The 13,950-nt window shown below is 46.0% G+C and overlaps 2 protein-coding genes across 6 annotated transcripts in view; one reads left to right on the top strand and one right to left on the bottom strand.

Annotated features, from left to right (window-relative positions):
- HSD17B7 (hydroxysteroid 17-beta dehydrogenase 7) overlaps positions 1-13,950 on the top strand; it is a 1,040,537-nt gene that overhangs the window by 68,334 nt on the left and 958,253 nt on the right. For 3 of the 4 annotated variants that reach the window (XM_068253607.1, XM_068253605.1, XM_068253609.1), the window contains exon 2: positions 11,786-11,878. The exons of the other annotated variant lie outside the window; for it this stretch is intronic. In XM_068253607.1, the coding sequence (XP_068109708.1) occupies positions 11,786-11,878 (93 nt within the window). The remainder of the gene's footprint in view (positions 1-11,785; positions 11,879-13,950) is intronic. 4 annotated transcript variants of the gene reach the window in all.
- Positions 1-13,950, bottom strand: part of LOC137532751 (probable ATP-dependent RNA helicase DDX17) — a 603,576-nt gene that overhangs the window by 125,864 nt on the left and 463,762 nt on the right. The gene's annotated exons all lie outside the window — the stretch shown is intronic.

Genomic DNA, 13,950 nt, shown 5'->3' with positions numbered 1-13,950 from the left:
TGTCACAGCACAACGGAATAAAGGTACCGCTGCCAGTAATCCTTCTCCCATGTCCACGCAGGCAAGGACAGGACGCTCCAGCGATCTCATGGTGATGTCAGACATGCGGACATTCTTTAGTCCAACGCCTCGCCTTAACACTTCCGGATCCACCCTCCACCAACGCCTGGACCGGCAGGTAGCCAACTACCTGGCCTTAAGTGTGGATGTAGACACTGTGAGCAGCGATGGACCCTTGGACTACTGGGTGCGCAGGCTTGACCTGTGGCCAGAGCGGTCCCAATTTGCCATCCAACTTCTGTCTTGCCCTGCCTCAAGCGTCCTGTCAGAAACGACCTTCAGCGCAGCTGGAGGCATTGTCACTGAGAAGCGACGTCGCCTAGGTCAAAAAATGTTCAGTACCTCGCCTTTATCAAAATGAATGAGGCATGGATCCCGGAGGGCTACTGCCCACCCGAAGACTAAGCCAGTCCCCACACACAGCATCTCTGCCTGCCCCATGACTAAGTCGCTCCCCACACAGCATCTCTGCCTGCAGGGCGCTTGACTGCCTTCTCCGCCACCACCAACAGGTTCCAGGACTCCAGACGGATTCCTGCATTTTTAAGGCCGCTGGCCGCTATAATTTTTCTGGTGCGTGTACATGCCTGCCTAACTTTTCTGGCTGCACTGCAGCTGCAACAACAAAACAAAAGGCATGTACATGTGTCCATTCCCCTTCATGATCATTACCTTGCCGGGATGAAGGGGCTTGCGTATCACAATGCAGCAATGACTGCCGGCTATATGAGTGTCTCGGGGGGTGGCACACCCAAGATAATAAGGTTGTTGCTTCATTGTGGACAGACCAAATTCCATCAGCTGGACAGTCACTGTTGTTCTCTCATTGAGCTACCTCAGCCCGTGGACCATATGGGCTAAAAAGCCGCCATCACCTGCACTCTCGCCATGGTGCGCACCAGTCCAGCATGGCTGTCACTACACTAATTGCTGTGTGCGGTGCGTTACACAGTGAGTTTGGTGTGTCAGTGTGAAACAGTACACTAAATACACTACCTGATTGATGTACAGTGGGTTGCAAAAGTATTCGGCCCCTTTGAAGTTTTCCACATTTTCACATTACTGCCACAAACATGCATCAATTTTATTGGAATTCCATGTGAAAGACCAATACAAAGTGATGTACATTTGAGAAGTGGATCGAAAATCATACATCATTCCAAACATTTTTTACAAATAATTGCAAAGTGCGGTGTGTGTAATTATTCGGCCCCCTGAGTCAATACTTTGTAGAACCACCTTTTGCTGCAATTACAGCTGCCAGTCTTTTAGGGTATGTCTCTACCAGCTTTGCACATCTGAAATCCTTGCCCATTCTTCTTTACAAAACAGCTCAAGCTCAGTCAGATTAGATGGACAGCGTTTGTGAACAGCAGTTTTCAGATCTTGCCACATATTTTCGATTGGATTTAGATCTGGACTTTGACTGGGCCATTCTAACACATGGATATGTTTTGTTTTAAACCATTCCATTGTTGCCCTGTATTTATGTTTAGGATCGTTGTCCTGCTGGAAGGTGAACCTCCGCCCCAGTCTCAAGTCTTTTGCAGACTCCAAGAGGTTTTCTTCCAAGATTGCCCTGTATTTGGCTCCATACATCTTCCCATCAACTCTGACCAGCTTCCCTGTCCCTGCTGTAGAGATGCACCCCCCCCCCCCCCCCCCCCCGAGCATGATGCTGCCACCACATTATTTGACAGTGGGGATGGTGTGTTCAGAGTTATGTGCAGTGTTAGTTTTCTGCCACACATAGCGTTTTGCATTTTGGCCAAAAAGTTCAATTTTGGTCTCATCTGACCAGAGCACCTTCTTCCACATGGTTGCTGTGTCCCCCACATGGCTTGTGGCAAACTGCAAACGGGACTTCTTATGCTTTCTGTTAACAATGCCTTTCTTCTTGCCACTCTTCCATAAAGGCCAACTTTGTACAGTGCATGACTGATAGTTGTCCTATGGACAGATTCCCCCACCTGAGTTGTAGATCTCTGCAGCTCGTCCAGAGTCACCATGGGCCTCTTGACTGCATTTCTGATCAGCGCTCTCTTTGTTCGGCCTGTGAGTTTAGGTGGATGGCCTTGTCTTGGTAGGTTTACAGTTGTGCCATACTCCTTCCATTTCTGAATGATCGCTTGAACAGTGCTCCGTGGGATGTTCAAGGCATTGGAAATCTTTTTGTAGCCTAAGCCTGCTTTAAATTTCTCAATAACTTGATCCCTGACCTGTCTTGTGTGTTCTTTGGACTTCACAGTGTTCTTGCTCCCAATATTCTCTTAGACAACCTCTGAGGCCCTCACAGAGTGGCTGGATTTGTACTGACATTAGATTACACACAGGTGCACTCTATTTAGTCATTAGCACTCATCAGGCAATGCCTATAGGCAACTGACTGCACTCAAATCAAAGGGGGCCGAATAATTATGCACACACCACTTTGCAGTTATTTATGTGTAAAACATGTTTGGAATCATGTATGATTTTCGTTCCACTTCTCACGTGTACACCACTTTGTGTGGAATTCCAATAAAATGGATTCATGTTTGTGGCAGTAATATAACAAAATGTGGAAAACTTCAAGGGGGCCGAATACTTTTGCAAGCCACTGTATATACATGCAAGATGTTTTAAAGCACTTTAGGCCGCCAATTTAGCATGCAATGTGATTTCTGCACTTAAAACGCTGCTGTGCATCAAATCTAGATTTTTCCCCGGGACTTTTGGCGTGTATCCCACTCCCCCATGCAAAAACTCAGATGTTAGACCCCTTGAAACATCTTTTCCATCACTTTTGTGGCCAGCATAAATATTTCTAGTTTTCAAATTTCGCCTCCCCATTGAAGTCTATTGCAGTTCGCGAAGGTTCGCGTGAACCAAACTTTTTGCGGAGGTTCGCAAACCGAAAACCGGAGGTTCGAGCCATCTCTACAACTGGTCGGAGGTCTTAAGTGATAAAGATGCTAATCCTGCATTCAAAACTTTCAATACTTTTTCTGCCGTTATGGTTTGGAGTTATCACATACCTTAGGAGCATTGGCCCTTTAATTGCCATTGCCAAACAGTTGCTTGCTGGGGGGGTCTTTTTATCTATAATATATTCCTCCTCTTCCCTTTATTTCCCCCTCCTTATGATGACATAAGACAGTGCACTTCCGAGTATACACCTCAGTGGAAGTGTGTGAAGACTTTGGGAGGAGGGCGGGTAACAAATACACAATCAGCAAGAGGAGAAAAAAGAGTGAGGGAGGAAATGTCAGGAGGTCAAAGTTAACCAAGATGGAAACTGTCTAGAATAGGATTCTCTGCTTTTCCTTTATAAAGTTCACCGGAATCCTAACAATTTCAGTGCTTGCCATAGGCGCTATATTGGCCAGATACGCACCTGCTCCTGTTTAACTCTCTCTTGTAAGGTAGCATCTGGAATATGGAATTTAGTTCCGGGCAACGCATAACAGGAAAGATATTGCAGTTTTAGAGCAAGTGCAGAGACGAGCAACAAAATTGATTAGATTTCTGGAAGGTCTCGCTATTTAGTTTGGATAAAAGATCTAATTAACATGTATACATACATCAGAGGGCAATATAAAAGCTCGGTAGATGAGCTTTTTGTTCCTAGGCTTTTGCAAAGGACTAGGGGACATAATCTATGCATAGAGGAAAAAAGCTTAAGCAATTTATTTAGCAAAGGGTTCTTTACTGTAAGAGTGATTAACCTCCCTGGCGGTAACTCCGAACTACACTCTGGGTAGCCGTCACAGAGGATTTCTCTGCCCCGGGAGGGATTTTTTGAATGAAATTTGTTGTAGCCTTTATAGCTAGCACTTTGCTAGCTACCATTGTCCCCCAAGTCCCTCTGCTCTTTTTTGATCGCCCCCCGCCCCAAAATCCCGCGATGGCGCAGGCTCTCCAATCAGTCCCAGGCTTTTCTATGGTTGGGATCGGAATTAACGCCATGTCCAATCGTCGCCATAGCGACGACTGAAGCTCATTGGGAAGGCTGCAGCTCTCGCAGGATCGCGGCTAGGTAACGCATAGCGGCGGCGATCAGGGGGATCAGAAGGGTGCGGGGGGGACTTGGGGGACAATGGTACCTAGCTTAGTGCTAGCTACAAAAACTTTCATTAAAAAAATCCCTCCCACGTACGCAGCCTCAGAAACTGCGTATCGCCAGGGAGCTTAAAATGTGGAACGTATTGCCACAGGAAGTGGTTATGGCAAATTCTATGGGCTCGATTCACTAAAGCGTGATAACTGCTATCACAGCAGTTTCCATGCGATCTGCCGCGCGTGGCACTTTGTGCGCGCAAAGCATTACTCCGTGTGATAATGGAAGGTTTGCGTGCGATCACTCGCTTGAAACAAGCAGATCGCACGATAACTGCTGTGATAGCAGTTATCATGCTTTATTGAATCGAGCCCTATATCTGCATTTAAAGGAATTATCAGGCAGAAAAAAAAAGTTTCACTTACTTGGGGCTTCTACCAGCCCCATGCAGCCATCCTGTGCCCTCGTAGTCACTCACTGCAGCTCCGGTCCCCCTCCGCTAGCTAGTTTCGTTTTTGCCGACCTCAGAGTCGGCGGGCCACATTGCGTACATTTTTACGCATTCCCGCTGGTGTAGGAACATTAACACATACGTTTTTACGCATTACTGGTTCAACGTATAAATATTTACGCTGTGAACCAGTAACGCGTAAAAATGTATGTGTTAATGTTCCTGCACCAGCGGGAATGCGTATAAATGCATGCAATGCAGCCTGCCGACCCCGAGGTCGGCAAAAACTAAACTAGCTGGCGGCGGGGGACTGGAGCAGCAGTGAGTGACTATGAGGACACAGGATGGCTGCATGGGTCTGGTAGAAGCCCCAGGTAAGCGTAATGTATACAAAGTGTATTATACAGGCTGCCTCCTGCCCTGGTGGTCCCAGTGATTGAGGGACCACCAGGGCAGGCTGCAGCCCTCCATGTCTGCACCCAAACACACTGATCTGCCCCCTGATCACCCACAGCATCCCTCAGACCCCCCCCCCCCCCCCCTGAACACCCCCCAGACCCCTGTTTGCACCCAATCACCCATCAATCACTCCCTGCCACTATCTGTCAACGCTATTTTGTTAGGTCCTAATCTGCCCCCTGGGGGCTCCTCATCACCCCCCCCCACCCCTTAGATCCTCCCCAGACCCCTCCCCCCCCCCCCCGTGTACATCTATCCTCCCCTATAATCACCCAATGGTCACCTGTCAATCACCTGTCAATCATCCATCAATCACCCCCTGTCACCACCTGTCACTGCCACCCATCAGATCAGACCCTAAACTGCCCCCTGCGGGCACCCAAACACCCGCCCACACCCTCAGATTGCCCTCAGACCCACCGTCAGATCACCACCAAAGTGCATTGTTTACATCTGTTATCCCCTCTAAATCACCCACTGATCACCCATCAATCACCCCCTGTCACCACCTGTCACTGCTACCCATCAGATCAGACCCTAATGTGCCCCTTGGGCACCCAATTACCCGCCCACACCCTCAGACCCCCCCCCCCCCTTGTATACTGTATAGATCTATTCTCCCCTGTCAATCACCTGTCAATCACCCATCAATCATCCCGTCACCACCTTTCACTGCCACCCATCAGATCAGACCCCAACCTGCCTCTTGCGGGCATCTGATCACCCCCACACCATCAGATCGCCCGCAGACCCACCGTCATATCACCACCAAAGTGCATTGTTTATATCTGTTCTTCCCTCTAATCACCCCCTAATTACCCATCAATCACTCCCTGTCAATATCTGTCAGCGCTATTTTACAGATTAGGTCCCTAACTGCCCTCTGGGGGCTCCTGATCACCGCCCCTACCCTCAGATCCACCCCAGACCCCCCCCCCCCGGTGTACTGTATACATCTATTCTCCCCTGTCAATCACCTGTCAATCACCCATCAATCATCCCATCACCACCTTCCACTGCCACCCATCCGATCAGACCCTAACCTGCCTCTTGCAGGCATCTGATCACCCCCACACCATCAGATCGCCCGCAGACCCACCGTCAGATCACCACCAAAGTGCATTGTTTACATCTGTTCTTCCTTCTAATCACCCACTTATCACCCATCAATCACCCCCTGTCACCACCTGTCACTGCTACCCATCAGATCAGACCCTAATCTGCTCCTTGCGGGCAACCAATCACCCGCCCACACCCTCAGATAGCCCCCCAGACCCCCTCTGATCAACTCGCCAGTGCATTGCTTGTATATATTCCCCCCTCTAATCACACCTTGAGACGCCCATCAATCACCTCCTGTCACCCCCCCTAGCACTCCTATCCATCAGATCAGACCCTAATCTGCTCCATTTTAGAAAGAAGACACCCCAAGGTATTCCGTTGGGTGTATGATGCGTTCATAGAAGATTTTATTTTTTGTCACAAGTTAGTGTAAAATGACACATAAAAAAAAAAAAAAAAAATTAAAATCAATTTCCGCTAACTTGTGACAAAAAATAAAATCTTCTATGAACTTACCATACTCCTAATGGAATACCTTGGGGTGTCTTCTTTCTAAAATGGGGTCACTTGTGGGGTTCCAATACTGCCCTGGCATTTTAGGGGCCCTAAAGCGTGAGGAGTAGTCTAGAAACCAAATGCTTCAAAATGACCTGTGAAATCCTAAAGGTACTCATTGGACTTTGGGCCTCTTAGCGGACCTAGGCTGCAAAAAAGTGTCACAATATCGCCACGTGGTACCACATTATACTACTTCTCCTGAGTACGGCAATACCACATGTGTGACCCCTTTTTGCAGCCTAGGTGCACTAAGGGGCCCAACGTCCTATGAGCACCTTTAGGCTTTACAGGGGTGCTTACAATTTAGCAACCCCCAAAATGCCAGGACAGTAAACACACCCCACAAATGACCCCATTTTGGAAAGTAGACACCCCAAGGTATTCAGAGAGGGCCATGGTGAGTCCGTGGCAGATTTCTTTTTTTTTTTTGTCACAAGTTAGCAGAAATGGAAAAAAAAAATATTTTTAATTAAAAAGGAGTAGGATCAGTAAAGGAAAGGTATGTGCCAAACAATATATTAGTAAAATATCATAACTTTATTTAATTCTTTAGAAAATATTTAAAACAGGTATACATTAACCTGATGTCCAATCTAGACCGGCCGGCTAGTCTCACATCCACACCTCACACACACACACTCGATTGCTCATTTGGGGGAACGAAGTTCATAACCCTGTTCTTGCGCATATGGTAGTTTAGGCAGCAAAGCAGTATAAGTTGAGGTAGCAAAGCAATTATGGTAGGTTCCAATGAAGTCCGCACCGTACACTGTCGCACTGTAGATGTAGCTGTTAGTGATAGAGGCAGCTCAGCAGCACAATAGCATGTATATTTTGGAGTATAGCAATTCCCAGCAAGGCAGTAACTGTAGTGGTAAGTATATAAGTCAAGCTGTGTGTGGCTGTGCAATGGTCCAAGTCCTCATGCACACCGTGACAGCGTCACACACACAACAAAATAATGGGACATGAATCTCCATAAGCATGAGATGATGAGAAGATACTGTACCACTCTGTTGACCAATGTCGGCTGTATAGTTCAGCTGTGCGTACCCCTATGCACCATCACGGGGGAGTTGGAAACTGGATGCCACCTCACAGATGCTGTGCAGCTAAACGATGTCCGTCGCTAGTGTATCCCCAATACTGCTGCAGTAAGCATATGCTGTAATCCTCATGTGCAGGGATGAGCAGCCAGAGCGGGAGAGGGGACTGAGGGACCCACCAGTCGGCCAGACTCCATCAGCAGGAACACGCCAAACCTGACATGTTTCGCCGGTTTCCACTTCCGGCTTCCTCAGAGGGGCGTGGCTAACTCATTCATTCTCACTGAACCTCTAATCATGCCGTGCAACCAATCACCGACCCGCCGCGACAAGCCACGCCCACCAGGACAGACTCCGTAAGCCAGGTGGATAGCGTGCAGGCGCGGCGGGGAGGGGACAAGGCACACAGGAGCAGAGGTCATTGCATACAACAAAATATATAAATCTATATTAAATCAACAACTATCAATGAAAAGAGAAACTACTCTAACTATATAGTTGTGTATATAAATAATATGTAGACTCAACCACTGTATAGCTAACGCTATATATAGGACAGTTGGAACAAATCCAGACACCGCCCAATAGCGAAATTAGGTCTTTCTAGAAAACCCATGAAACTACCTAAAAATAATCATAAGAATGGGGAACATGTCGCAAGCAACAGCACCAGCAGGTAAACCACGCCCACACTAAAGAGAGAGCTCCAAGACTGATGGTCCTCAGGTCTCAAGGAGATAAAAAATAGCAGCTAACATCACAGTGGTAGGAATGAAGCGAAACTTTGAGTTTCATTCAATCCTGGTGGAGAGGTGGCCTTTAGGTCATAAATCCACCGTGCCTCCTTTTGGAGAGTTAATCGATCACAATTCCCTCCTCGTATGGTTCTATGTATCCTATCCAAACCTACTACTCTTAATCCGTCTGATCGACCATCATGATAGGTTTTGAAATGTCGTGCTACCGACGTCCAGGCCGATGGATCCTTATTTTTAGCAGTAATATTAGTGACATGTTCACCAATCCTTCTCCTGAGTTCCCTCCCAGTCTTGCCCACATAGAATGCACCACAGGGGCAGGTTAGGAGGTAAACTACAAAAATAGTATCACAATTCACAAAGTGGGCTAAGGTCCATTGCCTGCCATCTGGCAACACGACATCTCTACCTACTAGCATGTAGCGACATATCGAACATCCTCCACATCTGTAGGTACCAGTTACCTTACAGTGCCTACCATTTTGTTCCGTTGTGGAGAAATGACAACTCACAAGTGAGTCACGGATAGACGGAGCCCTTCTAAAGGATAAATTTGGAGTTTCGGGTACAAGCTGGCTCAATTTGGGGTCATTTCGTAAAATATACCAGTGACGTTTGAGAATCTCCCTAATTATATTATGTTGGGAGCAGAATCTCGTACAGAACCGAGTCACCTCGCTCGATCTACTTTTTCGTTGATGGCTGGAGTTGATCATACGATCCCGATCACTCTGACGGGCCCGTTTATACGCTTGTTTCAGGTGAGAGTCACGATACCCTCTCTCTCTCTGAATCTGGAGCGGAGGTTTTTTGCCTCCGCTTTAAAAGTTTCGATATCCGAACAATTTCTGCGCACCCGCAGGTACTGTCCAGTGGGTATGCCCCTAACAGTATGCTGCGGGTGGAAGCTATCGGCTCTCAACAGAGAGTTAGTGGCTGTATCCTTCCTGTATAGCGATGTAGACACAAAACCCCTGTCATCTATAAAGATCTTTAAATCTAGGAAGGGGATACTGGAAGGGTCTGCCTGCATGGTAAAACGGAGGTTACGATCATTAATATTCAGCCCTTCAACAAAATCGTTCAGAAGGGGAAAACCCCCCGTCCACAGAAAAAGAACGTCATCAATGTACCTGTGCCATGACAAAATATGGCCCAGGTACAGTGACAAGGTCTCATCAGAAAAAACGTCACGTTCCCACTCCCCCAGGTACAGGTTGGCATACGACGGGGCGCAAGTTGTGCCCATCGCCGCCCCCTGCACCTGGAGGTAGTGGGATCCCTCAAAAACAAAAATGTTGTTATGCAAGAGAAACTCGAGCAGAGAGAGCAGGAATACATTGTGAGCCATATGAGAAATACTAAGTTCACTGAGAAAGCTACCGACTGCCCTAACGCCACGATTTTTTTATTTTTGTTTCAAAGTGTCATTTTCCGCTAACTTGTGACAAAAAATAAAATCTTCTATGCACTTACCATGCCTCTTAGTGAATACTTTGGGATGTCTTCTTTCCAAAATGGGGTCATTTGGGGGGTATTTATACTATCCTGGAATTTTAGCACCTCATGAAACCTGACAGGTGGTCAGAAAAGTCAGAGATGCTTCAAAATGGGAAAATTCACTTTTGGCACCATAGTTTGTAAACGCTATAACTTTTACCCAAACCAATAAATATACACTTATTGGATTTTTTTTTATCAAAGACATGTAGCAGAATAAATTTGGACAAAAATGTATATAGAAATTGTACTTTATTTGAAAAATGCCAGCACAGAAAGTTAAAAAAATCATTTTTTGACAAAATTCATGTCTTTTTTGATGAATATAATAAAAACTAAAAATCACAGCAGCAATGAAATAGCACCAAAAGAAAGCTGTATTAGTGACAGGAAAAGGAGGGAAAATTCATTTAGATGGTAGGTTGTATGACCGAGCAATAAACCGTGAAAGCTGCAGTGATCTGAATGGGAAAAAAAGGCTCTGGTCCTTAAGGGGTAGAAAGACTGTGGTCCTCGAGTGGTTAAGGGGGGCTTAGATGCTTTCTTTGCATTGAAAGACATCAATGGCTATAATTACTAGGAAATTCCCGGTCCTAAGGATTTTATCTGATTGCCATCTTAAGTCGCAAAGGAATTTTTTTCCCTTTTGGGGCTAATTGGACCATGCTTGTAAGGGGTTTTTGCCTTCCTTTGGATCAACAGGCATATGTGAGGGTGCAGGCTAGTGGAGTACTACAAGATAGAGGGAGAGAGCAGGCACTCCGATAGTGGCTATTGCAGTGAGGGGCTAAATGGGCTGTCAGATGGTGGCTATCCAAAAGTTCAAATGTGCACAAAGCAATGGAGTAACCATATGTGCATGCAGGCTGAGGAGGGGGAGAAAGAAGCAAGCTTGGCCCTTTGAACAAAACATTTTTGAACATTTATTGCTGCATTGTGTACAATTGTATTCAATTTAACTTGTTAGTGAAACAGAATGCAAGTGCTTATCATGGCTAGTGCAGGATAGTGGCAGTGGACGCCAGGTGGTCCACAGCCAGACAAAATCGCTGTAATCAGAGCTTCTGCCAAAGTCGTCAGGCCGTGCACCACCTGGTGCCCACTGCCACGATCCTGCACCCATGCACCAGCCATGATAAGCACGTGCATTCTTTTTCACTTACAAGTTGGATTGTATGCAATTGTACACAATGCAGCAATAAATGTTCAATTAAGTGCCCAGTTTGCTCCTTTCTCACCCTCCTCAATTCAGTGTGCCTGTCCTGGAGGGTTACGGGAAAAAACAGGAGTTGGCTTACCTGGTAACAACAGTTTAAGTAACCATTCAGAACATGTTAGGTACCCACCCTACCGTATATGTATATTTAAATGTAACTATAGATAGTATGCTATAGTCTGAATAATAGTTGACCTAGTTCCTGTTCATTGCTATCATACTGCCTAACCGGGGTGTCTTAAAATTTAGAGAGAAGCCGACGGATGTTTCCTGTTTCAAGGAGGAGGCTAGTTTCAAAGTGTACCTGTCCTGGCCGGTTACTTAAAATGTTATTACCAGGTAAGCTAACTCCTGGTTTTAAATTTTATAGTTTTTCACCTTCGTGTCCCTTTAAGCACTTGGTCATTCCAGGGGAAACACGATAGGAGTATTATTGTTGCTATGTCTGCAATGAAGCACTTCTATGATATTTTAAAGCCGCTAATAAAAACTGCAATGAAGAGAAAATTATAATTATAGCACAACATTGCTTATGTAACAATACTAGATATTCTATCATTTTTTAAAGATCCCTATGTTTTCTTCTGATTTTCTAATGCTTCATTTATTTATTTATTTTTCCCTTCCAAATGGAAGATATCCTCATATAGATGATTTATACCTCAATGCTGGTATAATGCCCGATCCACAGATAAGCTTCAAAACGTTCATCAAAGGTCTCTTTTCCAGGTAAATCATCATTTTACACTCAGGATTTTATCTTGACAGTATTTGTATACACACTGGAAATGTTTTACAATGAATGTTGTAAATGCGTTAACTTTTTATGAAAAAAGTTTTTATTTATTTATTTATTTCTTTTACTTCATACAAAGCGAAAAGATTAATGATGTACTGCACCTGATGCTAAAAAGTTTGATAATGTTGCTTAAGGGGCCCATACACTGTGATCGCATTGGCTGCAAAATAGTTGCGCAAATGCTTACTGAATGATCGATTTCCATCCGAAATCGATCGTTCCCATCGCTCCTGTCCGTGTGGAAGATTTTGCTTGATCGCTGGCAGGTCGGGAGTGCGTCGATAGCGGCGTTCGAATGCCCGACGACCGACGCTAGCGGCAATACATTACCTGTTCCGGCCGGCGCGAGTCCCCGCTGTCACCGCTGCTTCTTCTCCATGCTGGGCTCTGAGTCCGGCAGGCTTCACTTCTTCCTGTCCCGGCAGGAAGTTTAAACAGTAGAGCGCCCTCTACTGTTTAAACTTCCCGGGACAGGAAGTACAGTGAAGCTGGAGCCCAGAGGACAGCGGAGAAGAAGAAGACAGCGGAGATCGGGGGACTCGCGCCAGCCGGATCAGGTAATGTATGCGGGGGCCCGGGGGGCGGCGCCAGCTTCACAGATGGTGAATAGATTTCATGTTGAAATCTATTCACAATCTGTTTGCAGTAAAGGCAGCCATACGATCCCTCTCTGATCAGATTCGATCAGAGAGGGATCTATCTGTTGGTCGATCTGATGGCAAATCGACCAGTGTATGGCCACCTTAAGTCTTAATTCTCACAAAGTTCTTCCATCCTATATAATAATCAGCAAGTGTCTCTGCGTCCCCTGTTCCTGTGTCCATGCGTTTGTGCTATTGCGCATGTGTAGCAGGGACATCCGTTGGGCCAGGAGGAGGACAGGGGCCGGGCGAGTGTTTGGGCAGGTGCATGCATGCTGACATGTGGCGGTGGTCACAGGGGCGGGAGGGGGATTGTGAGGACCGAGAAGACAGAGAAGACCGAGAACCCGTTATATTAAAGGGCTTAGGTCTGCTAGTATTGTAATAATCTTCTAAATTTTCTTATTAATGCATTAATTTGGCTAGCAAAACGTTTTTTCCTTTTTTGCCAGGTTTTCACACAAGATTTCTTACACTGGAAACATGTCTTGGTTATATTTACAGTATTGATAAATGCCATCATATTCTGTAGTGCTGTGCATAGTACAATGTAGACTACAGTGGGTACACATTGAGTACGTATTTATGCGTACATTTGACAAAGGCACCTGTTTTAAAGGATGCAGGATAGTGATAGTAAGATATTGGGCCCTTTCACACCTAATCAGTTGCTCTCAGTTAAAATGGAAAGAAAACTGATTTTCAAAGTAATGCCCATGTTTTCCTATGGCACCTTTCACACTTAACGCGTTTTAACTGAAATCTTCTTCCCAATGCACTGCTATGGAAAAAACGCAAACCAACTCACACTTAACGCATTCCAACTGATTAAGTGTAAACGGGGCCTAACCCTTAAACCTGAGTCAGGCAAAAACCGCACAGGAAATTTGGATGCATCATGCACCTCCACAGGCCGCCATGGGAATTATAGCTATAGGGGTGCTCAGTCAGTAATTTGGGCACCATCAAAAACTGCGCCCAAATTAGAATTAAAAACAGCGGGATTTTGACACCAGCAACAGCTGGCAGCTGTATTACATCTTTCCCCTAAATCCACAGCGGCCTGGAGGGGGAATTTTGCAGGAGCGGGACTGTGCCATTTTTTGGCTTTGCCTTGCATCCAAATTTCCCGGTGCCTTAATTACATCTATGCCTTAAACCCCTATTGGTAGTGCCCAACCCTTAACCCCCACTAGTAGGTGCCCAACCTTAATCCCCCTAGTTGGGCAACTAATCTTAACCCCCTGCACCTAACCTCCAAATCCCCCCCCCCCCACCACCACACACACACAGAGCAATGTCACATCTATATTACCATTCAGATGCAGATCTAAGGCAGATCTAAGCAGAACGGCGCAATT

The sequence above is a fragment of the Hyperolius riggenbachi genome, chromosome 9 (genome assembly GCF_040937935.1).
Source record: "Hyperolius riggenbachi isolate aHypRig1 chromosome 9, aHypRig1.pri, whole genome shotgun sequence".
Classification (NCBI taxonomy): Eukaryota; Metazoa; Chordata; class Amphibia; order Anura; family Hyperoliidae; genus Hyperolius; species Hyperolius riggenbachi.
The sequence above is the reverse complement of the archived record's forward strand: the minus strand, read 5'-3'. Positions and strand labels throughout refer to the sequence as shown.